Genomic DNA, 26,127 nt, shown 5'->3' with positions numbered 1-26,127 from the left:
GTCGATGATACTTTTTTAATCTAGCCACATGGCAGTGACACGCTGCAGCAGTTCGTCGAACATTTGAATGGTGTACATCCAAACATAAAATTTACAATCGAGGTAGAGAAGGAAGAGAAGTTACCTTTATTAGATGTGTTGGTGGAGCGAAAACCGGATGGACGACTGGGCCATTTATGTACAGGAAGCCAACGCATACAGACTTATATCTGCATAGCCAAAGCTTCCATCATCCATCTCAGAAGAGAGCTAAGCTGAATACTTTAGTACACAGAGCCAGGATTATTTCCGACAAGGACCACCTCGGTCTCGAGATTAACCATTTAACGACTGTTTTCAAGAGGAATGGTTATTCTGCCAGTGAAATTAAATCAGTATTGTCCAAGAAAGTAAGACACGATGCCATCCATAAACAAGAAGAAGACCAACACATAGCGCGGCTTCCATTTTGCGGTGCTACAACAAGCAAGATAGGCAGAGTCCAAAAGAGGCAAGGAATAAAACCAGTTTTCTGACCACATAGGAAAATTAAGGAAACATTGAGCCCAGTCAAAGGCAGTCTCGGCTTAAGGGTGCTGGGAATTTATAGTACTCCTTGCGAATGCGACACGAATTACGTGGGCCAGTCTGTAAGAACCGTTGCCGATTGTTGCATTGAGCATTAGCACCACCTGAAATACAGGTATTTGGAAATATCAGCGGTGGCTGAGCATAGCCTGCCTAACAAGCATAAGATTTTATTTAAAGAAATGAGAGTAATAGCCCACGCATCAAATTACCGGGATTCTGTGATCCGGGAAGCAGTCTAAATTAGACTTAGCGATAATAACTTTAACAGAGACAACGGTTATGCACTTAGTAACACCTGGAAGATTGCAATGGATAAAGAAAAATCACAGAGGAAAACTTCCTGCACTTTACCTCTTGATTCAAGGGATGGCCCTGCAAGCAACGCGGGATAGAAACTACATCTATGGAAGTAGAGGGCACCACTTCACTACGCGCCATATCGCTGTTGCTATGACGTATTCCAGCCAATCAGAAGCCGTCCTTTGCATATAAAAGTGGGAGCCTCGCTAGTTTACGGCAGTCAGTCTTAGTTCTGACGACGACCTTGGAGGTAGTAGTCGAAAGCTCGGAGTTTTATCCTGAATTGATGCGGCAATTACACCGAGAGATTTTTATCCCACGCATGTTCGATAGGGTTCATGTCTGAAGAACATGCTGGCCACTCTAGTCGAGCGATGTCGTTATGCTGAAGGAAGTCATTTACAAGATATGCATGATGGGGGGTGCGAATTGTCATCCATGAAGACTAATGCCTCGCCAATATGGTTGCACTATCGGTCGGAGGATGGCATTCACATATCATACAGCTCTTATGGCGCCTTCCATGACCACCAGCTGTGTACGTCGGCCCCACATAATTCCACCTCAAAACACCAGGGAACCTTCATCTTGCTGCACTTGCTGGACAGTGTCTACGGTGTTCAGCCAGTGTTTCCTCCAAATAAATCTCCGACAATTGTCTGGTTGAAGGCATATGCCACACTCGTCGGCGAAGAGAATGTGATGCCAATCCTGAGTGGTCCATTCGGCATGTTGAGCCCATCTGTACCGCACTGCATGGTGTTGTGGTTGCAAAGATGGCCCTCAGCATGGACGTCATGAGTGAAGTTGCGCATTATTCAGCCTATTGCGCACAGTTTGATTTGGAACATTACATCCTGTGGCTGCACGAAAAGCATTATTCAACAAGCTGTCTGGGTTCCTCCGAGCCATAATCTGTAGGCAGCAGTCACCCACTGCAGTAGTATCCCTTGGGTGGCCAGAGTGAGGTATGTCATCGACAGTTCCTGTCGATCTCTGTATCTCCTCCATATCCGAACAACATCGCTTTGGTTCACTCTGAGACGCCTGGACACATCTCTTGTTGAGAGCCCTTCCTGGCACAAATTAACAATGCAGACACGATCAAACCGCAGTATTTGCCATCTAGGCATGGTTGAACTATAGACAATATGAGCCGTGTACCTCTTTCCTGGTTGAATGACAAATTTATGGGCTGTCTGACCCCCTCCGTCTAATAGGCGCGGCTCATGCATGGTTGTTTACATCTTTGGGTGGACTTAGTGACATCCCTGAACAGTCAAAGGGACAGTCTGTGATACAATATCCACAGTCAACATATATCTTCAGGAGTTCTGGGAACCAGGATGATGTAAAACTTTTTTTGATGTGTGTACTTTGCAAACTCAAAGCCTATGCCATAGTAATCAAGTGTTTCTGGAAAAGTTCTCTAATGTTTTTCTTATCAAATTTGTATCTGCAAACAGGGCGTAATTTCATTCTTTCATGGGCACTGGTGCTCACATGCATAAAAAAACATTCTGCTTCAAATCAATCACAGAGTCTATAACACGAACAATCCTCTGGTGTCAATGAGAATTTTCAAGAATCCATTTACTATGAGAGAGATTTGCCTGAAAACTTGTGGAACTTTTGAACCAGTCTCACACCTACCTACAAAACCAATTTTCGAACATTACTGCTACAAAATATCACAGTACTATAAGTAGAGCTCAAAGATATACATAAAGGCATTATTGACTGGCTGCTGCAGAGACATGTATCTGTTCACTTGGTAGTTTCTGGTCCCCAGTTCTGCTGTGGCTAAGTGCTTGTTCCTCTTTGTAAAACAAAAAAATCTGACTGTAGTAATATAACTAAGGAAAATGCAATGACAACAGAATCTATTAATGACAAAAGCAAAATCCTTGGAGGCTGTTATTAACAAAGATCATACGGCAATTTCTCTAGCCTGCTGTGAACAGTTTTTTGCCTGAGAAAATTTATGCATTCAAACACATCAATGACTAAAGAGAAATTCCAACATTGGCTTTAATTAGGCACCAAAATAAATCCAACGGAAACAAGTGAAAATTTGTGCTGGACTGGCTGATGCCAGAATTTCTTTTTCGTCACGTAAAAACAGCAGCAGGATTATGAAGACAACTTTAGAACATGTCAAAGAACAGACATCACACATATAAAGATCAAACAATTTTTACTGGGTAGTAAAAAGTGCCTTTTGTTTTATCCTTTGTGTTGTTTGCCTCCTATGAGTCAGGTAACATCAAAAATTTTATTTCTTATTCAAGAGATTTAACCATTTTCGTTGAAAAACATGTTTCTATTTACATTCTTTTATTTACGCACAGTATAGGCTTTTTTGTCCCCACACTGCAAAACAAATACCTTACTGCTTTCACATATTTACCGTATTTACTCGAATCTAAGCCGCACTCGAATCTAAGCCGCACCTGGAAAATGAGACTCTAAATCAAAGAAAAAAATTTTCCCGATTCTAAGCCGCACCTGAAATTTGAGACTCGAAATTCAAGGGGAGATAAAAGTTTTAGGCCGCACCTCCAAATCGACACAAAGTTGGTCCATTGCAATATGAGAGACAATTTAAGTCGAATGAATGACGATACAGCTACAGTAGTTTGGTTCGAGTCATAAGCTCAGCAGTTAAGCTTTACCAGGTAGCCATTGCTATGCGTCAGGTGCTCCGTCTGTATTTATACGGGTACCCTTCCTTCTTCACGTGCTTCGTCTGGTTTGAATTGATTGCTTATTTTTCTTTGATCTAATAAGTGCCGTTATGTGTTTACGTCACTCTAAGCTGAAAATGCATTACTGTACTGTGTCATGCATTGTTTGTCGCATTCTGATAATGAGTGTTTATGGCCTGTAGCCGCTCGCGGCTTGGCTTGCTCTTGTGCGCGGTTACTTACACTGCTGCTTTCTTTGATAATGATCAACAAGAACCAAATAATAGACTGCATATGATGGAAGATGTTCTGAACGAGAGTTTAGCGAACATTTTTCTCCGTTTGAAAATGTTTGCAGACGCCTCTTTAGTACATTATATTCTGCACAGAAATTAGTCATCTTAGATTTAAAAATCTAGTCAATTGCCGTGCTTCATTTCTGACTGTATCACTATTAGGCATAAGAATAATACGAATATAAACATGACATGATTTGTGTATTCTTCCGTGTTTGCTGTGCTCTCGCTCTAGTTTCGTAGTTTATTAGGCAGACAGGATTTAAATGAGACAGCAGCAAACACGAAAGAATACATGGCAAAATGTTTATATTCGTATTATTCCTATGGTGAAGAGAATACTGCATGTGATTCACAATTCATAAAAGTTCCTAGTAGCAACCATCTCTTCTCACAGGTAGGAAAAAATTCAAGACGTAAAGTTTCCCATATTGACAAACATCCCAAACAGTCTTGCCACTCGGATTTTCGTAGTACATTGAAATGCTGCTAGAAGATGAAAAATACGAAATTTCTATTTACTTCGTTGGATAATGTATGAAAGCGCAGTGGTCGAAACTCGGGGCGGAGAAAAAAGCTCGTTTCCCACCTTTTTTTTAAATTTATTTACTGACAAAGAGGTTTTGGCGCCAGTATTTATCTTTGTGCCTGCAAAACATGTCTGTTGTAGCGCTACATATATTCGATGGCAGAAGTTAGTTGTGGCGGCACCTACCAACATTTTTCAGAACTTCCGCTTACTTTGCACTCGATTCTAAGCCGCAGGCGGTTTTTTGGATTACAAAAACCGGAAAAAAAGTGCGGCTTAGATTCGAGTAAATACGGTAGTCTTTTTTTACGGAGAACTCTAGTAAGAAAAATATTACACATCAATTTCTTGTGTAACTTTTGCAAAGTACCACGAAACCAAAGCAAACAATAAAATAAAGATTAAAAAACACACCAGAACAAAATCCAGTACTATTAGTGAGCATGGGAGACTACATTAACTTCTGATGTTAGCAGACAAGTCCTCCCTTTCTGCACGTTTGCAGTCTGCAGCATACTTAGGATTTGAGAACTCTGCAGTCTGCAGAGTCAACAGATCGTTGATGTCAGTGACCCACACACAACATGGATGACTGCCGATTTACATGCAAACCCGTGTTGTGCACCCATGACGATAAGCTGATTCTGACCAGAAAGTTACTCACATGTAAAAATGGGCTTTAAGGTACATTTTGAGAACACCATTCCTTTCTTCAACTGAACTCCAACATACCTTTGTGTGACCATGGATATAACTAAGCAACATGCAATACTAATAAAGACTGCTGTAAATTTGATCACGAACAATCATCTGCAAAAAAAAATTCAATATAACCACACTGAGATCCTTTGCCACTACTCTTCCAACTGCCAGCCGAGCCTTGTGTAGTATACTGTGGAATACAGTGTACCAGTGTAGCTTAACAGTATCCATATAAAGAAGGTCGATTCAGAACTAAGCCACACCATGTGTGTTTATTTGGAACAACAAAATCTATGTCCAACTATGGGCTCCCTACATTCAGCTGAAATACAATGGGGCCATGGTCTTGTCAGAGAATATACTAAAATACGTAGTAATCCTTTGCCCCTCTTACCTCCAATTGTTGAACAGTGCGTAAATTGTCAGACAGTTCCAGAAACCCTCCATACTTAAACCCCATGAAACTACTTACAGACTATTTTAGTACATTGAAGTCAAGGAAAAAACAGTGGGAAAACTCCTCAACCAATGTGTCTCCAACCTATTCTGTATACAGAAAAAAACACCATGCTTTCACTTAAAATGGAAAGTATGGACCACCCTCAATTGAACAACACTGTACCACAAATACGGACTGACTCATTCTACCAATTCCCATCAACATCGATGTCATTAGAGAATGAGCACATGGTCAGAATGTTTCAAAGATGCAGAAGGAAACTGGCAATGCCCTATCAAAAGAACCATCCTGGCATTCACCTGGAGCGATTTAGGGAAACTGCGGAAAATCTAAATCTGGATGGTCAGATGCAGATTTGAACTATTGTCCTCCCAAATGCAAGCCCAGTGTGATAAACCACTGAACCACCTGGCTTGGTACACTGGGGAAAGGTGTCTATGGGTGCTGAACAGCTTACTCTTCTTCTGGTCAGCAATCAGACTTCTCAATGAAGCAATGAAATGCACAGACTATCTGACTAACACTTAATCATTTCCTTGCTTTTTTATTTGAACGTTTATACCTTCTTTTGTCTTCAAACTATAGTTTGTACCTGTATAAAACACATGACCTGATACACTATATCATGAATAAATAAATTCAGTTATAGTAATCAATATTGCTCCAATATGTTTTCTAATGTCATCCACTCACTTTCCAATAAGTCACTGTCTTCATTGCTTCTTCACATGCAGTAGAGTGTTGCTTCATCCATTTATCATTCAATCGTATGGTTACATTTTCCACTCACCCCATGATAATTTTCATCAAAATTATGTCTGTTCCCTGATTTATTTGTTTGTCTTCCTGTCTCCCCTAGTAACTCAACACCCATAGGTCAACTTTAAGTTTTTCTTTTTTATGCTTCTCAAAAGCTCAAGGATCACCGCCACAAGACAAAACTGGTAACTCACTCACTGTAAACTTTCCTTCTCAGACACACTGGAACTTTACTTTTGAAAACATTTAAGCAAAAGCACTCCAGGTACTCTTGTGTTTATATCCTTTGCTGCACACAGAATCCACCTTTCACTTCAATAAACACACTGTATCACCAACAGATTCTATACTTCATTGTTATTTTGTACTATTTTATTACTGATGTGTCGGTTGCATATTATTTTAGTCTTATGATACTTCATTTTGAGACCTACTTGCAAACTTATTATTTTTCATTATTCATTGTTGAAGTTCATCTGCACAAAAAAGGTAGGTCAGGTATGGTCCACTGACTTGTACCTCTTCTTTGCTTTCTCAGTTCAAGGATTTCAAAGCCCCTTTTAGGACTGCTGAAAATTTATTTTCGAGGTATGGATTTCCAAATTAGCTCTTGAAGCTCATAAATTTTTCATTAACCTAACACGGTCTACTGGAAGCTGTTGCACTGACCATATTCGTCAATGTACTTCCCTCAGGATGCACCAGTGTCTCTCTCAATGGCTGTAGTTCAGATTTCATTGAAACTGTTTTGTTAGTAAATCATTCCATTTCAACTTTGGTTTTCTTTTGCTCCCTTTGTACTGCAATATTTATTGCTGTTTGCTCAAGTCCCTTATTAAATAACAAGCCCCTTTCTTCACTGTCTTATGTTCAATTTCTAAGATTGTGAAGCTGTTGCTTAAATTAATCTGATATAACTTAATAAACTCAAATTCTCATAGGCGTCATCTCTGACTTCATATTAGACTGTGTCTTTCAAGCTTTGTATCTATCTGTTCTCAGTACCCTATGAATCTATGCTCACTTAATTCTAAAAAAGGTTTAGGTCCATCATTGTGCATAATTCCTGTAAAGTTTGATAAATTGCAATCAATTTCATTGTTAGTCAAATTTAGTTGTTGCAGAGTCCATTTTCAATATTTTTTCTGGGAACAGATCTTAAGAATGAACATGATTATCTCAGAAAATTTTACTAACATGTGAACTTTTTTTTGTATTGCACCCAAAATTTTACAATGAAGATTATTCCAAAGTTTGCCTTACTTTCACATTAAAATCAACAGCATTACTTTGGAGTGGCATTTGCTATCAGAAGTGGTCTAAATGATAATTGAAACCCTCAGCTGCTGACAGTTGGTGTTGATACACCTCGATGGTGACAGCTGAAAATGTGTGCCACGACTGGAACTCGAACCTGGGATCTCCTGCTTACATGGCAGACGCTCTATCCATTTATTCTAGAGAAGCTGCACGGTCATCAATGGTACCTGTTCTTTCGAGAACAGTTACTATCTTCATATATAGAAGTGGTCTACCTCATCAGAGTGTCAGCATACTGGGGCATAGATTGGAATGAGTATCATGGACTATTTTGAAACCAAGTTTTGCTATTATGCAAATGAAAATTTTTCATTTCCTAAAACTCTATTTTGATACTGATGCAGCCAGAATAATAATGTTCGACTTCACATGATAATGTGCTCACCCTTGATGAAGTATTTTAGCTTCAAGTGTCACAGGCATGCATACTAACTCTTCTTTAAACTTTTGTATATTTCAGTAACTAATTTCTTGGATTTATTATACTGACTGGATGTGACTATAATTCAATGAAACTTATAGCAAAATGTTATTTGTAATTATGAAGGAAGACATAAGTCATTAGTGAACAACAGCCTAATGATTTTCTATGAAAACCTATTAATATATTACATAAACAAAAAAACACTGAAAATATCTACATTATGAATAAGGTGACATCAGTAAACCAGGAAAATAGTCATTTTCACAAGAATGTATGCATCCTTACACACCATACCAAAATTTACTTATAAATGTGGATTGTCATAAAATCTTCAGCAGTTTTACAACACAACATGAAATAGTAAAATGGGCAAACAATGACTGTGGCAAAAACAAAAGAAATAGAACAAGTTTTCAAGAGCACAACAAAACGTTATGTATTCTAATTTCTCATCAGAAAACACTTCCATTTATGTGAATTATCTGATGTTGGCCTCTTAAGTCAAAAAGTGGTTAACTACACACAAAAAATGGTAGTTACAGTCATACATTTTGTAAACAGAGTGGCCACAAAGGACACTGCAAGCTTCCAATGAGTTTGCCACACGAGAAAAAGCTGTTTGGCTTATAACCAATGAATTAGATGCTGAACTAACACCCAATGAAGATGTCTTGCGAGTACAGCAAAACATATCAGAGTGCAAAAATTAAATAAAGGACTTTATGTGCAGCAGGCATAAAATCATTTTTCTTTTAAACAACTTAATTTGTATACATCTGCTGCGAAAATAGCCACCACAAGAAACTTGTTAAATAAATTAATATTACATAACATAAACATGAAGTTACTCTACTATGCAACAATCCGTCATTAGCCAGACTTTAATCAGACACACTGCAACATATTGTCATCAATGGTCGTCAAGTCAATTGCAATGTTGTCTCGGAGCTAATTCTGTGTTGTTGGCATTCACATGTATATAATGCCAGTAGCATACTCCAACCCAAATGGTGACGTCCGGAGGGCATCTTTTGATAGCAAATTATCCTTTCTGCTGACCTGTTGCCAATTTAAAAACTGAGCTTTTAATGGTGCAATTAGGACCCTGAAGAAAGAAAATCTAATTCTGAGGGAAGTTTATTCTTTTCTAGAATCAACAAGTACCTGCAATATGTACATTTGGATTTTTAAAATTTATTTATCTGTTTTGTGATGACAAAAGTTGAAATTTTAGTGACAATAAAATAGCATTAATGTGGAGCTGTCTATCATCAGAAATGAAAATCTCTCTTCTTTTTGTCTTTTTATTAAAAAAAAAAAAAAACACAAAAAAACACCCAGTTCCACTGAACTAACAATGAAGCGCTATTTCAATTTATGTGTAAAGCCTGTAACAAATTTCTGTTTCAGTTGAGCACTTTACATTGACACATTGGCTCAAAACAGTTATACGACCATAGGCTTTTTATAGACTTCACTAACCAGTAACAAAATTTAAAGCTGTCAAGTAGCATCCACATAAGGAAAAGTGTTGAAAACTAAAAAGTACATGATATTCTCTGTAAGCAACAGTACTTCGAATGAGCTCAATGGACATTTCCATTCAATATGCTCATCTTTGGGCTACAATGACAATACAAAGGGATTTAACAAAGTACACACAGATATTACCAACTAAACAACTTTAATACTGGTGTATACTTTTGTTAAATGTTTCTGTAATGCTATTTTAGACTGAAGATGAGGCTTATATTACAGAACATTTTCCTTCATTAAATAATGTGTCACCAAATCTTGTTACTTATAGCAGTCTATGAAAACCCTTTTCATATTTCTGTAACAGTAATGGTCAATTAATAGTCAATATGGCTTTAAGCTTTAGTAATGATAAGTTTTCAGTTAGGTCACCAGAAAATAGCAAGGGAGAAAAAGATTCACAAGGAGCAGTGCAAAACTTACCCTGAAATCTTCATAGTTTTCATACTCCAAAATAAATTTGCAGAACAAATAAAAATCCTCTGAAGTTCTTGCACGTTTTGGTGCTACAGGCAACGACTGCAACAAAGGGTCCATATTATGGTGTCTTGGTTAAAGTGTTACCATACAACACACAAATAAATGAACAACATTTACAGGTTTACAAGAGTAGCCAGTATCAAACTACTGTGAGGGTTGGAAGACGTAAGGGTGGAGGACACAGAAAATGATGTGAAATAAGACGACACTGCAACTCTTCCTACATTTACACATTTCATTTTTTATCATATTCAGTGCAACTGTCCACACTTTTAAAAAATCCTTTATTATGTGTTACATATTAATAATATGAATGGCACAGAATTATTTTGGATGCGAGGAGAAATTAAGGATCTGAGAGAAAAAGAATGACCTATTAAAGTGTACTCTACATGTTGGCTTCTGGAACTTCTTCACCACCTCTGTCTTTTACTATTAGAGAGAAAAAATTGATTCTGCAAATGCTCAGAGTTCAACATCAGTTAAATGGTGTATTTAAAGGTTAAACGATAATTTCTTCATTTAGTTATTATCCAGGATGGAGACTTGTGTATTTTATACTCTTATGTACAAGTCAAGTCAGGCCTCACAAACTGGAACTTTTTTTTTGTCAACCTGTCATTGAATGTGTCATTTTGGATTTATGTACTCCTGTTTCAAGTAAATCATCAAGACATGGTGGATGGAACACAGTCAGGGCACAGTGTCCTTGCTTACTCAGCCAACATTTTCAATGACATCTTTCGATGAGTCTGAAAATGGGCCGTTTGCCACAGCAGCGCAATAAGAAGTAGTCAAAGCAAAAATTGTTGTCCCTCTACAGTTACCAGGTTTTGAAACCTACCACAGTAGAAAACCAGTCCAAATTTACAAAAATGGTAAGCACACACATGAAATTTCAATGCACAGTATTCAACATCCAATTTTAAACGTGTCTGCACTTTTGCCCATACCACACCAATTTAAATCTGATACCTAGTGTACCAGTGCTGCATTTAAACCCGGCATGAACAGGTTAAATCGAGCCTGATCGTATTCGTGGCACAAACGTAATGGTGACTTTCCAACATTTTCAAACTTTTGTGGATTGTGTTCCATTTTCACAATTATTCCCAGTTTCAATTAGCATGCCTTACACAACATTTCCCATACTTCTGCGGAAAAAATTAAGAACATTAAGTCAAATGCTTTTGCTGGTCAAACAATATTGTCTTCTTATCAACTAATCCCTTGCGGGTGGTGCTCAGTCAAAAGAAAAACACGATTAATGGACGAGAGTACAGACACGCTGAACCCTTATGTTCCTTTTCACTGCAAGAGAGATGTTCTACAAGTATCTGAAATGTGTTACAAAGGATTATACATTAAGCATTTTGAAAAGAGTTGCAAAACAGCACAATAAGGCACATGTACTTATCAGACACTAATCTATTTGGTTTAAAGTTGTGTGATGCCTAGCTGTCTTACTTTTTACTGACAAGGGAAGCTCCCCATCGCAACCCCCTCAGATTTAGTTATAAGTTGGCACAGTGGATAGGCCTTGAAAAACTGAACACAGATCAATCGAGAAAACAAGAAGAAGTTGTGTGGAACTATGAAAAAAGGAAGCAACATATACAAACTGAGTAGTCCATGTGCAAGATAGGCAACATCAAGGAGAGGGTGAGTTTAGGAGCGCTGTGGTCCCGTGGTTAGCGTGAGCCGCTGTGATACTACAGGTCCTTGGTTCAAGTCTTCCATCAAGTGAATATTTTACTTACTTTATTTTCGCAAAGTTATGATCTGGCCGTTCGTTCACTGACGTCTCTGTTCACTGTAATAAGTTTAGCGCCTGTGTTTTGCGACCGCACCGCAAAACCGTGCGATTGTTATTGATGTCGCGAGCTATATTTGCTGGATTCATATTGCCCTCGGAATACATCTCACGTATTTAATGCACTCTCGTCCAAAGTAGTGAACAGTCAACCACCAGCCAGGGAGCCTCGTTAGCAGGAATACTTTCTCTTCCGTGCACTGTAGTCAACTGACATCATGTGTTTCGATGTTTGTTTAGGTGTGGCGTCCCCATACTATGGCGCAGTTACCTCGCATCGGACAGACGGACAGATAATAATTGTCTGAAAATAAAAAATTAAACTTTTCAGTCGATGGACGACTTGAACCAAGGACCTCTCCTTCCACAGCCGCTCACGCTAACCACGTCGTTCTAGAGCTCATATCGTCTTTTATGTTGCCTATGTTGCGCATTGACTACTCAGTTTGTATATTTCGCTTATTTTTTCATAGTTCCACACAACTTCTTCCTGTTGTCTCGATTGATCTGGATTCATTTTTTCAACGCCTATCCACTGTGCCAACTTATAACTAAATCTGAGGGGGGTGCGATGGGGAGGTTCCCTTGTGAGAGCTTTCTATTATCACAATGACATATCTCCTGTTCCTCTGTCAAAGCTTGTATGGCCATACTTTCAAATGCCTGTTCATGTCTCATCTTACGCTGTATTGAAAGCATTTGTTACAGACCACACACAAACCAGAGTTTTAATGTAACTGTTAAAAATCTTCATATATTTTGGCAAAGGATACAGCATTTTGTTTATATAGTTCCTTGGTTTGTTACAAGAGAATACTTCTAGAACACCAACACTTCAGTGGCAGCTGAATCACTGGTTTGGGGGAAAACAAAGAAACCAACACTATACTGCCTGCAAGCATGGATGGCTACAGCAAACAGAAACAGCAGCCTAAAAAACTAACGTTGGGATTGAATGTTTCAAGAGATGAAAGGATGAAGAAAAATTCAGCCTAAATTGCTGTTAGCTTTGCCGACACACAGAACAGTTACAACAGGAACTAAAATGAGTGTCACCATCATTAGTAATCTGGAACTGAGCTGAAAGTTTTGTAATTACTTTAAAAACAGAATATGATCACTTCCAAGGAAATACGGAAGCGTCCGATCCCGCCCGTCTGCTTTGACCCATGATGTCACAAATATGGCGGAAACAAAAACAAACACACACACTTTCCACAAGAAGCCTAATGACACTAACGGGACAAGCGCGGGAAATGGGGTGTTTTTTGTGGGGGGCAAACTAAATATAAACAAATTTAGACGCCTTGCGTAGCTACAACGCGTAAGTGAAGACAGCCATGCATGAATACCCACCCACCTCCCCAGGGGTCGTAACCCCTGCAACCCATAGAAGATAAAGATGCTTCAGTAGCTGATTAGTATTTTTTGTCTTAAAAAAAAAAAATCTCACGGGATAGAACGAACAGATCAGAAAGATAAATATAATAAACTAAAACAGAAATTGGAGGAAACAGATAATTAAAATAAGTAATAAGTGTTTTTAAATTTAAAAAATCTCATGAGATAGAACGAACAGATCAGAAAAGTAAATAAAATAAGATAAAACAGAACTGGAGACAGCCACACTCAAACCAAACTCCGTGCCGTCATGACGTCACACACAACAACACCCTTACGTCACGGGTCAAAGCCGACGCGTGGGATCGGACGCTTCTGTCCGACCCCACTTCCAACTATTTTTGCCCCACATAGGTTCAACTACCATTTTATTTAGGGCAAATATCCCACTCACTATTTCACTTTATATTATTAAACACTCCAAATTCCATAAAACAATCAGTTTTGATGATACTACTTCTGTTTTGTGCTGGAACACATTACTGAATTAACCGGTTTCTATTTAATCTGATTCAAAATTATTAATGCTATTTTAACAATTTACTCAAAAGACATGTTTAATGTCCCATCAACAAGGAAGTTATTAGAAACAAAGTGCAATCTCAAAATGTCAAGCATGAGAAAGGAAATAAGCAGAGTCCTGCACATGAACTGAGTCAAAGAAATCGTTAAAAAAAAAAAAAAAAAAAAAAAAAAAAAAAAAAAAAAAAAAAAAACCCCTCGATCTGAGTGGCTGGACAGGAATTAAAACTCATTCCTAAACACGAATCCTGTGTCAAACATTGTACTGCCTTGGGTACATCACACAACACACGTGTATTTTATTTGCATGTAAACAATTTGTATTTTTTCATTTAATTTATTGGCAGTCTTACCAGACCTGTTGCTTCATTGTGCTGTAATAGGTCATGCAATCACACTTTTTCTAAAAACTTTATAATTTATCTACAGAAATAAAGTACTACCAACACTAAAAACAAAATGTTCTACATGTTTAATCAGACGTGAGGACAATATAAATGAGGGAAGTAAGAGAGATGAGAGTATTCTGAATATCACGGCTGAAGTGGACAAGAGCCTCAGAATACAATCCTGTGCCCCTAGAAGTTGATAGTGCTTTCTTCAGACGACTCACACTTGTAGGGTTCAATATCTCTGCTCAAATAGTTATGACTACCTTACAGTTCTAATTCTACAACTAAGAAACTTTACTCTCTATAGTTGAATCAGTGTAATAAGATCCCCAACAGCTGGTAGCACTGTCGTCAGCTTTCAACTGCGAAGTGCAAACAGCTGCAGGCAAAAACAGTAGTTGCCTACAGAGCTCCGACAATCTGAGGCGATGCCACAGAGACATTTACACAATTACGTTAGATGACTGGATTAAGATACGTATGTGAAGTTGACGCACCCAGCCCAACGCAACTGTCAGAGATCTTTTTATGTAGGCCTACACTCAACTACAATATCTATACAATTTATTAATGATAAAAGAACACTAAACACAATAATGTATTGCATATCTTTTTCCTAACAAGGCAATTTGCACTACAATGTGTCTCAGAAAGATAAATTTCACTATCATTGCATCGCCTGCTTTCGTATTCCACACTTTGCACTCAGTCCTCCACAGTGTATTTCTTTAAATTCTCAAGGTAGTCTATGAGAAGCTAGGTTGTAGAAGTTTTTAAGTTAACACCTGTCAATGAACACATTCATTAGGATGCTGTATTTCTCATATCTGGGTGAACAGACTGGAGTCCAGGACTATGCCATGGAACTGTACATGTCACAAATGGCACTCTCCTCTGAATGAGGCTTAAAACATAAATCAATGGAAGGTGAATTGTGTCCAGTTTAACACACACAATGTTGTGGCTGTGGTTAACACTTCATTTTTAAATGCTCTGCGAGAAAAGAACAGATTTGTATCCTGAAGTTCATTCTCTGGAACCTATGGTGCTGTACAAATGAATGTGTGTGTGTGTGTGTGTGTGTGTGTGTGTGTGTGTGTGTGTGTGTTTCCTGAACTGTTACACTATTCCACATGGAAGGGAGGAGAGCACTGCATCAATGCAATACTAGCAACTAACCCAGGAAAACAATGACTTTGTGTAATTTATCTCAAAAGTTACATAAACTAAGTTAAACCTGAAATGATCCTAGAGGAATGTTCTATAAGACTCAGTAAAACCTCCTTCAATCCCATAATGGTCATATGCCCATCTTGACAACACGCCTCCTACAATGTTTTTGTGTCCTTAACCCTGTGTTCAACTTCAGATTTCCAAATAACTGAACAAGGGAACTGCTAAAATCAAACTTCCATTATAAAATAAGTAGGCCTATAAATTTTTAACACGAGCAAAGTAAGAAGTAGACAAGAGTAATGCAATGTTAGAAGTGGCATTTGTAGTTCTTACATAACCTCTGTGCAAAAAGAAATTTGAGTATTCCGAGTTACAATACAATCATTCAAAAATCTGAATTTGCAAGAGCAATGATACTGCTTACTACATACTACTAAAGCAAAAATACAAAAACTTAACACTTTCAAATACAAGAACACTTTTTTTTTTGTTAAGACTGATTAAGAGAGAAAATTTAGTGTTAGAAATTTCACACACTCATTTATATTCTGCTTTCAATAATAAACATAATATAAAAATTACTTCTAATGATCTACAAACCTCATCATCATCTTTAAAAGATGTCTTTCGAGCATCAGGACCTGTAACAGATCAAAGACTCAGTAAAGTTTCTTAGAAATAATACACTACTAAATTTAAGTGTTTCACAGAGATTGAAAATAACCTTTCTTTTGGGCTGTCTAATCAAATTAACTTTCTGGTTCATCACATTGTTTAGGAAGACTTACGGAACCCAATGACTTGACTGGAAGCACAAAACTTCAGGCAATAGCTGCCCAAATTTCCAAAGTAACATTGAAAAATCTCAAATACAATAAGTGTGTTTTTACTACATTTTAGGACATAACCGTGTGGCATTTAGTACAGTAGGAAGAGGACAGGATTTTCAGAGAACGTATGTGTGAGCTTTAGAGAGACTCATAATGGAATGAAATGACAGAAATAAACTTCAAAAAACTACCCTGCTAAAGACAATATTGTGTACAAAAGGAAATCTGTATTCAAAAAAAATTGCAAAATATAGAAAGACAGACTGGCTAATTAGCACTGAGTATTATGAGACATGACTTAGCACAGACTATACATACACCTTTCAAAATATTCACTCTTCTAAATTTTGTTCTGTTCAGCTTTTTAAGTAAATCGCATTGCCAGAGAGGCACATATTACAAAGCATTATATTTAAAGGTTTGAAACTGTGTTGACAAACAATGGTGAAAGATATTTGATCATCATAATAAGTACAATGATTTATCTAGATACTGTCAAAACAGCAGTCAGTTGAGGATCAAATTTATTAAACCTGTTATCATACGAGAGCTGAGGATAATGATACAATAAGTTGACACTTTTCATTATTTCAAAAAAACATAGTAGTTGTGCTGTGATCAAAAAGAGAAGTATGCTTATAATTACCATTGAAGAATAAATCATCTGGCGAGGTTTGAATCAACACAAACCACAGCTCAAATTTAGGTGAAAATTCACAAGCATGAACACAATAAGTACAGAGAAATGTGGAAGGACGCCGGGAAATATTGAAGGAATTGGGGTTGGGGGGAACAACAAAGAACTAAAATTACTGCACATTGGGATAGTTGCAGATGGGTACATGGGAGCGACATGATTATCAGTAACACACAAAGAGAAATACCACAACCCATACTTTCTTCACAAAAAAAATTCGTCATAAGAGATGTTATATCTTATCTCAGAAACGATGGCGTGTTCACATACAGGCTACTATAATGTGGAATGTTCCTCTAACACAATTCCAAATATTCGGTTTTAAGACTGGCAATCAAGCGGTCCAAGTAATTACGCATTCAACGATGAGTAAAATGTATTTCGGGAGAAAGTAAAGCATTCAGCATGAAAGAGTGAATGATTAAAACCACGCTATTAACTCAATGTCATATAAATAATGCTCAAGCATTTGTTACGCTTTTTCAAATACTCCTCCAAGTGGTCTTCATACCACGCAAAAAAAATAGACGTAAGTGGATTTACGAGCGCCAAACTGATTCTCTTGACTCAAATAAGTTATGAAAATACGTGTATAGCAAAATATAAAGAGCTCTCACTGTACGTAGTATACCATACTTAAAAATATACACTACCAAATATTGACAAACAAACGTGGTAAAAAAAAAGTAAATAAATAAAAAATACATACCAGTTAAAATCATATCAGTCATTCTTGCTCTACCAATTCCACATAAAATATTCAACTAACTGCATAATTCTACAAAAATAACACTTAAAGCCCGTAAGTTTCACTGCCCACCAATTTCCTCTTCGAATGGCACTATACAACTGCATTTCTTCGCTGCTTTTCATAAAGTCAAAGAAAACATTTTCGTGCGCTGTCATTCAATTATTCACGTACACAGATGCAATATAGTTGCTGAAATACTCGACATAATTTCTGGTAGAAATATATATTTTGAGATATTAGTATATACCAATTAAAATTAATGTTATTGCCAAATTAACTATAATGCAAGATAAAAACTTTAAATTACATGGTCATTACAATATACGAAACGGATTGAATTGGATTGTTTGGGGGAAGAGACCAAACAGCGAGGTCATCGGTCTCATCGGATTATGGAAGGATGGGGAAGGAGCCATCCCGGCATTTGCCTGGAGCGATTTAGGGAAATAACGGAAAACCTAAATCAGGATGGCCGGACGCGGGATATACGAAACGAAGAAATATACAATTGCTAGCTGACCGCCACGTTTGAGATTGGTAATTACTTTCGAAGTGTTGCCTGAATGAATAAGTCTTCCACTGCATGTGATACGAAACATAATGTATTTTCTTAAAGTGTGTTAAAACACCTTTTCCCTCCTTTTTACGAACCTGAGAAGGTACCGTAGTGAGTGAATATTCTCAAGCAATCGTACAGAGTAGTGAAAGTTATAAATGATATAAGACTGTACGAAGACAAACAAGCTCGTACACTACAGTTATATTGCAATATTATTATAATTTACTCGCAACACAGATGTATTGGTACTTCACCAACTTATACATTATTTCAATATGGATTCCATACAGGGAAAAACACCATGAACACAGTTAATGAATTCATTGAATCACTGAAAAAAAGCAATAAAGTAACAGGTATCTCCTGCCACCTCAATAAAAAATTAGATTCAGTGAATCACTTGATACTGCTTTAAAAAAAAAAATAGATTGATATGGCACCAGATGTACGGTAATGCTTTGAAGTGACTCAAATCTTATCTGATAAACAGGAAAACAAGAATCTCAACATCTTACACCATGTAGAGCACATCTCAATGGAGTACAATTTCACAAGAAGTCCCTCAGGCTCAATTTTAGGAGAAATTCGATCTGTCTTGCACATAAATTACTCACCTCTCGATGTCAGTACTCAACCAATCATGTTTCGTTACTCACTGAAAAAGAAAACTCTCGAGAAATTTTTGATGATGTTATAAACACCTTAAATTACCCTGAAACATGATTCCAACGAAATGGGCTGAAACGTAACGTTTCAAAGGCTGTGTTGACACGATTTAATACTAGACACTAAAAAATTAGCGGCATCAGTATAACACATAAAAATCAAGTTATAAAATGAATCTGAGTCGATGACATTCTTAGGAATTTAGACAAAAGTTTCAGTTGACAGGCACACACAAATGATTTAAGTACTAACTGTTCATTTGACGTATTTTCATTTTTCCCAAGATGTATCTCAATCTCAAATTGTTTCAGTATATACTATTTTACCTTTATCCTGTATGTGCTAAACTGAGAGATCATTTTCTGTTCCCGACAATACGTGAAATGAACAGATTACAGAAGATGCAAAGAAAGTTTTTAAAAACTTTGTAGATCTGTTATAATATCAGTTTTTGGTTAGCTGCTTTACTCACAGTAATACTATTTACATTTCGTTTGTGACGAGATTCGCACTCCCAGTGATCTTCACGGGGCTGTGAATTAACTTTTAACATTGGTGAAATGACACAATTTCGAAGACTTTACTGGTCTCATACAGATATGATTTTATGTATATTGACTGACGTGGCGAGTGAAGATTTGTACCAAGGCAAGAAATTTTTGTACCCAGGTGTCCTGCTTATTAGGCAGATGTGTTAGCTACTAAGCCACCTTGACACAGCGATACACGCAACTGCATGGATTACCCTGGTATGCCTCTCTCCTCGAATCATATTCTCACAGCCACCCCAGTCAAATTTGAATTCCCCCTTATAGGCAAACAGAATTGCCAAGGCTCTCCACGTTCTAGAACAGCACCTCAGCATCGAATATAAATGTGAAATCCATTCTGAAAACCCAGGTGCAGGCGAGAATTTGGATAGAGGAGGGAGGCATGCCAGAATAATTTGTGCAGTTATGTGAACCGCTTTGCCAAGTGGCAAATTTTCACTCACTGTTTGAGACTTTATACATAAAATCATATTTGTACGTGATTAGTAAAGTCTGTGAAATTATTTCATTTCATTTGCATAAGTACCTGCACCTGGATTTCAGACTGGATCCCCCATTTACTTTCGATGTTGAGGTGCTATGCCAGAGCAGGGAAAGTCTCGGTAGTTCTGTTCGTGTGTAAGGGGGAATTTAAAGTAGACTGGGGTGGCAGTGAGAATTTGGATCGAGGAGGGAGGCGTGCCAAAGTTGATTGGTTGATTTGGGGGAGTGGACCAAACAGCAAGGTCATCAGTTCCATCGAGTTAGGGAAGGATGGGGAAGGAAGTCTGCCCTGCCCTTTCAAAGGAAACATCCTGGCATTTGCCTGAAACGATTTAGGAAATCCTAAAACAGTATGGCTGGACACAGGTTTTGAACCGTCGTCCTCCTGAAGGCGAGTCCAGTGTGCTAACCACTGCGCCACCTCTCTCAATGTGTGCTAGAGTGATCCATGCAGTTGTCTGAACCGCTGTGCCAAGGTAGTTTAGTGGTTAATGCACCTGCCTAGTAAGCAGGAGACCCAGATTCGATTCCTGGCCTGGGTACAGATTCTCACTCTCTGCTTCAGTCTATATACGTAAAATGTTGTTATTGGTTGTGTCTTTGATGTTTGGTCAAAATACCGACAAGTGACAGAGTGAGCTCAGTGTTGGTTCCAATGCTATTTCATTAATCCACACATTGGAGAAAAACTGTTGGCACCGATGTTGGCCCCAAGGTGTGGACCCAGCCTTTCATTGCATTAATATTTGTTCCATAGATCATGACTACAACATGTCAGTTTAACATAAAGTTTCCTTATATGACATAATTATAATTTTTTCCTTTTTTACAATTACTACTTTATATCCAAAAATTCACCTATTGAGTAGAAGGAGTAGTCAGTTAGAAATTCTTTTAGTTTGTTTTTAAGTGCTAGTTGCCTAACTATCAGTCCTTTAATGCTATTTGGTCAAAGACCAAAGACTTCTGTGGGAACTTAATTCACCCCTTTCTGTGCCAATGTCAGATTTAACCCAGACTAGTGGAGATCATCCTATCTTCCAGTGTTGTGACTATGCACTTTGCTGTTATTTTTGAATTGGGATGGGTTATTCATAACATACTTCATAAGTGAATATATGTATTGTGAAGGTACTGTGGATATCCCGAGTTCCTTAAATAAATCTCTGCAAGATGATCTTGGGTGGGCTCCAGCTTTTATTCTGATTACACGCTTTTGTGCAATGAATGCTTTTTCTCTTATTGATGAATTAATCCGAAATTTAATGCCATATGAAGGCAGTGAATGAAAATAGGCATAGTAGGCTAATTTACTGATATGTTTATCACTAAAATTTGCAATAACTCTAATAGCACAAGTAGCTGAACTCAAATTTTTCAACAGATCATCAGTGTGTTTCTTCCAGTTAAATTTCTCATCACTTCACACACCCAGAAATTTTGAATATTCTGCCTTAGCTGTTCAAAGTCCCTATCAACAATGTTATGCCATTTACTGTACAAACTGTATATACTGTGTTTCCTCGAAATTTAATGAGGGTGCATTTGCAGAGAACCAATTAATAGTTTTCAGAAAGACATTATTTACAATTTCCTCAGCAAATTCTTGTTTGTGGGTATGATTACTATACTTGCATCATCAGCAAAAAGCACTAGTATAATTGTGTAGGCTTCTGTGGCCAGTTTTAGTCGACATAAAAGTTTTCTGGGTATGGTACTGCATCATAATGTATAAAACTACCGCTGCTGGAGAAAAACCAACGTTTCACTCCATATTCATAAAGATGCAAAGCTAGTTCTGTTTAGTCTACATAAAAGTTTTCTAGGTATGGTACCCCATCATAATGTATAAAACTACTGCTGCTGGAGAAAAACCAACATTTCAGCCACAGTTGCAGTGGCCTTCTGCTGGGTCTAAGAAGGCTGCTGCAACCGTAGCCGAAACGTTGGTTTTCTCCAGCAGCAGTAGTTTTATACATTATGATGTGGTACCATACCGAGAAAACTTTTATGTTGACTAAAAAGATCTAGCTTTGCATCTTCATGAATATAGAGTGACAAGTCACAAACATATGTTAAGAACAATAAAGGACTGAAACCTGTGGGACACTGTTCTTGATACCTCCCCAGTTAGAAGACTCTGCAGATTTTTGCAGACTATCTGTACTATTAATTGTAACCTACTGCTTTCTTCCAGTTGGATATGAATTAAATCATTTGTGCACTGTCCTGCTCATACCACAATACTTAAGTTTATCTAGCAGCATTTCCTGAGTCTCATGGTCAAAAGTCTTTGAGAGATCACAAAAAGTCCCAATGGGTGATGTTCGGCTATTGAGAGCATTTATTATTCGACCAGTTAAAGCATATATAGCATTTTATAATGAGAAGCCTTTCTGAACACAAAACTGACATTTTGTTAGTACTTCATTTTTACAAATATGTGAAGCTACTTTTGAATACATTACTTCGTTAAGAACTTTGGATGAAACTGAGAGAAGTTAGATTGGGCACTAGTTTTTGGCATCAGACCTATACCCTTTTTAATGCAATGGTTTAACAATGGAATATTTCAGTCTATCTGGAAAAACGCCCTATTCCAGTGAGGTACTACATATGTGGCTGAGAATCCTACTTATCTGTTGGGAACAAGATTTTAGTACTCTGAGGGAAATGCCATCAATTACATGTGAGCTTTTACATTTGAGTGAATTTGTTATTTTCCTAATTTCAGTAGGAGAAGTGGATTGAGCTTCAATTTTATCAAATTGCATAGGTTCTGTCTCTTCCACATACAGCCTTGCATTTTCTAATGAATAGCTGGATCCTATGTTTACAGTTGGCAAGGCCACTCCAGTTCTTCCTTATTCAGTTTGATACTTGTAATTGTGTATCTACCATTACACTGGCTCATCCTTCTGCTAGGGTGAGTTTTAATTACATGATGCCTCTTTCTTATTACTTTCATGTTTTATCTGTCCCCCCAACCCTCACTCCCGTAATTCGTTATGCTAAACGCATTTCCTGTTTATCTTTTTTAGCTGTTTTTAGGGATACCCCACATTAACTTGTAGTTCATGACAAGCTTGTTTTCCACCATTTTACATGACAACCAGGTTCCATACTTAATGCTTTCAATGGTCAAACAAGCAGGTATTTTAAATCTACTCATCTTTTAGCAATATTAGGTCCACTGTTCGCTAGGTTCATGTGTCTGAGCTGCAATTATTTCCTTATTAAAAAGTTTTCGCTGGCGTTGGGCCTAGGGCATGTAATACTTTTTAAAAGAGTAAACCGCCATATCACCGTGTATTATTATATTTATCTTTTGTGCTATCCAGATTTCGCCTTTTATGCCATTTTCAAGAACTGTGCTGAAGGTTTTTAGACCATTATTAAGTTATATTTGTTAAGACTGTCCAAAGCAGGAGGCGACTGATGACTTCAGAAGTTAAGTCGCATAGTGCTCAGAGCCATTTTGTCCAAAGCAGGTAAACAAGGCTAACACATGTCTTTAAGAAGTAACTCTCAACGACAATGATAATGACATAAAAGCCGAAATCTGGATAGTACAAAAGATAAATGTAATAATACACAGTCAAATGGCAGCTTACTCTTTTAAAAAGTATTTCTTATTGTTCCAGTCTGCCTGCATGAAATATGTAAAAAATGGAATTAATAAACCAGTTATGTAATTACAACAGAGACTGTTCACTCATTTGAATCATTACTCTACTGTTGCTGCATTTGCTATAAGTGAATGGAATGGAATACAATGTAAAGAAATTACAAACGTTTTTGGGGCTAATTAATTGTTATTGTCGTTTTGGTGAAGGATAATGTAACTGCGTCTAAGCCCTTAAAAAGTTATCAAAGAAAGGAGTAACTTTTGAATGGGCTGCAGAATGTGAAACTCACTGTAGCCAACATATATGCCTCATGAGAATCAGAAGCTGTATTGTTGTTTAACATAATTCTGATCTATTGTTCAGTTTGCAACTCAGAACGAAGAGCAAATGAGAATTATCTTAAAGAATGTGAAACTGTTATACTTTTGAGCTACCCTTTGGCCTTAGCTGTCGGTGTTATTTTGAGCCAAGAGCACAATGGTAAAGGAAAATGTATTAGTTGCGCTTCTCACCACATCAACAAAGTTAAATTCAATTACAGTAGCACAGAAAGGGGGTTGTTGGCGTTAATGTCTGACGTTAACTACCTTAAATGCTACCTATATGAGAGGAAATTTATCATGGTAATTGGCGTTTTTGTGGCTGTTAAATTTAAAGGACCCCAATAGCCAGCTGATGCGTTAGGCTTTAAAACTAATGAAGAATGATAGTGAAAGACATCATAAACCTGAAAAACTGCACTAAAATGCAGACGCCCTCGATAGAAAGGTTCGAGTAGTCCAAGCAGATGAAGAATCAAAAGATGTCCAGGAAGAACACATTGACTGACAACAGTATGCCACAATGCCTGGTTTTGTGCTTGAAGACGATATGTTGTTGTTGTTGTGGTCTTCAGTCCTGAGACTGGTTTGATGCAGCTCTATCCTGTGCAAGCTTCTTCAACTCCCAGAACCTACTGCAGCCTACATCCTTCTGAATCTGCTTAGTGTATTCATCTCTTGGTCTCCCTCTACGATTTTTACCCTCCACGCTGCCCTCCAATACTAAATTGGTGACCCCTTGATGTCTCAGAACATGTCCTACCAACCGCTCCCTTCTTCTAGTCAAGTCGTGCCACAAGCTCCTCTTCTCCCCAATTTTATTCAATACCTCCTCATTAATTATGTGATCTACCCATCTAATCTTCAGCATTCTTCTGTAGCACCACATTTCAAAAGCTTCTGATCTCTTCTTGTCTAAGCTATGTATCATCCACGTGTCACTTCAATACATGACTACACGCCATACAAATACTTTCAGAAACGACTTCCTGAGATTTAAATCTATACTCGATGTTAACAAATTTTTCTTCTTCAGAAACGCTTTCCTTGCCATTGCCAGTCTACATTTTATATCCTCTCTACTTCGACCATCATCAGTTATTTTGCTCCCCAAATAGCAAAACTCCTTTACTACTTTAAGTGTCTCATATCCTAATCTAATTCCCTCAGCATCACCTGACTTAATTCGACTACATTCCATTATCCTCGTTTTGCTTTTGTTGATGTTCATCTTATACCCTCCTTTCAAGACACTGACCATTCTGATATAACGTACCTCAAAACTCGATTGGGAAGCCAGTTGGTGATACCAATGTCACTCCAGACTTGTATTATTGCTCAAATCCATGGCAGCATACAAGTTTGTCACCGTGGCAGACTTGCACTTTATGATTGGGATGGATACATTCTTTTCGTACAATCAACTTTTTGTGGCAGAATCCACAAGTCAACAGGGCATATCTCATTTCATCTAGTTTATCAGCGTCCCATGAATTCCCCCTTTGAAATAGACAAGTTACTGCCATATGCAGGCCCAATAGAAATAAGGCCTTTAGCACACTCGCTTAAAGCAATCTGGAGTCAAGTCCAACATAAAAATGTGAAGCCTACACCTAGGCAAGTGCAGAGGAAATGTAAAGGAGCAATACTGCCTCCATATCAGCCAACTAACTGGGTGCTATTGCACAATTCTACAATTAAGAAAGGCAAAACTAAAGAAAAATTCACTCTATCTTTTGAAGGCCCTATCAAGTCATACGTTTGACTTCTCCCACCACTGCAGTAATACAACCACCAGATTGTTTTGTGATAGTCCATTTTGATAGGATAAAACCCTGTCAGAGGAACACTTTGCTAGCCCTACTCTATCAGATTTGCCTAGAAACTATCCAACTGCTGTCTAGACATCCTTATGAGCTACAGTCATGTGATTAGAATCTGTATGAACCCAGTAAAGTAGTCCTGAAGCTTTAGTGAAGCACCGCTAATTTTAAATATATTTGTTGTATCTTGATCAAATGCTTGCCTGCTTGTAGCCTGAAAACATTTTATATATTTTATTCTGTGTACTTTATTTTTAGCATTTTATATTTTTTAATCTGTGGAGAAAGCGTGTAGAGGTTATCCACCTCGCCTACTGCAAAACTTGTGAAATGTGTTTTATATCGTTCATCTGCTAAGCACATTAGTCCTTTAATGGACGCAGTATTGCTGTTTGCTTCTGCTTTAGATTCCAAAAGTGTATTTGCAGTTGTTTTTTGTAACTCATCCTTA

General features: G+C 37.6%; 1 protein-coding gene across 3 annotated transcripts in view; it reads right to left on the bottom strand.

The window, feature by feature from the left end:
- The window catches only part of LOC124721409 (PHD finger protein 23A-like), a 53,915-nt gene extending 36,155 nt beyond the window's left edge, over positions 1–17,760 (bottom strand). For all 3 annotated transcript variants that reach the window (XR_007006328.1, XM_047246358.1, XM_047246357.1), the window contains exons 1-3: positions 17,604–17,760; positions 15,968–16,008; positions 10,007–10,102 (exon numbers count right to left, since the gene is read on the bottom strand). Coding sequence is in view for 2 of the 3 variants with exons in the window: in XM_047246358.1 (XP_047102314.1) it covers positions 10,007–10,102; positions 15,968–16,008; positions 17,604–17,625 (159 nt within the window). In the remaining variant the exon portion in view is untranslated. The remainder of the gene's footprint in view (positions 1–10,006; positions 10,103–15,967; positions 16,009–17,603) is intronic.
- Positions 17,761–26,127: the final 8,367 nt, after the last annotated feature.

The sequence above is a fragment of the Schistocerca piceifrons genome, chromosome X, assembly GCF_021461385.2.
Source record: "Schistocerca piceifrons isolate TAMUIC-IGC-003096 chromosome X, iqSchPice1.1, whole genome shotgun sequence".
NCBI lineage: Eukaryota > Metazoa > Arthropoda > Insecta > Orthoptera > Acrididae > Schistocerca > Schistocerca piceifrons.
The sequence above is the reverse complement of the archived record's forward strand: the minus strand, read 5'-3'. Positions and strand labels throughout refer to the sequence as shown.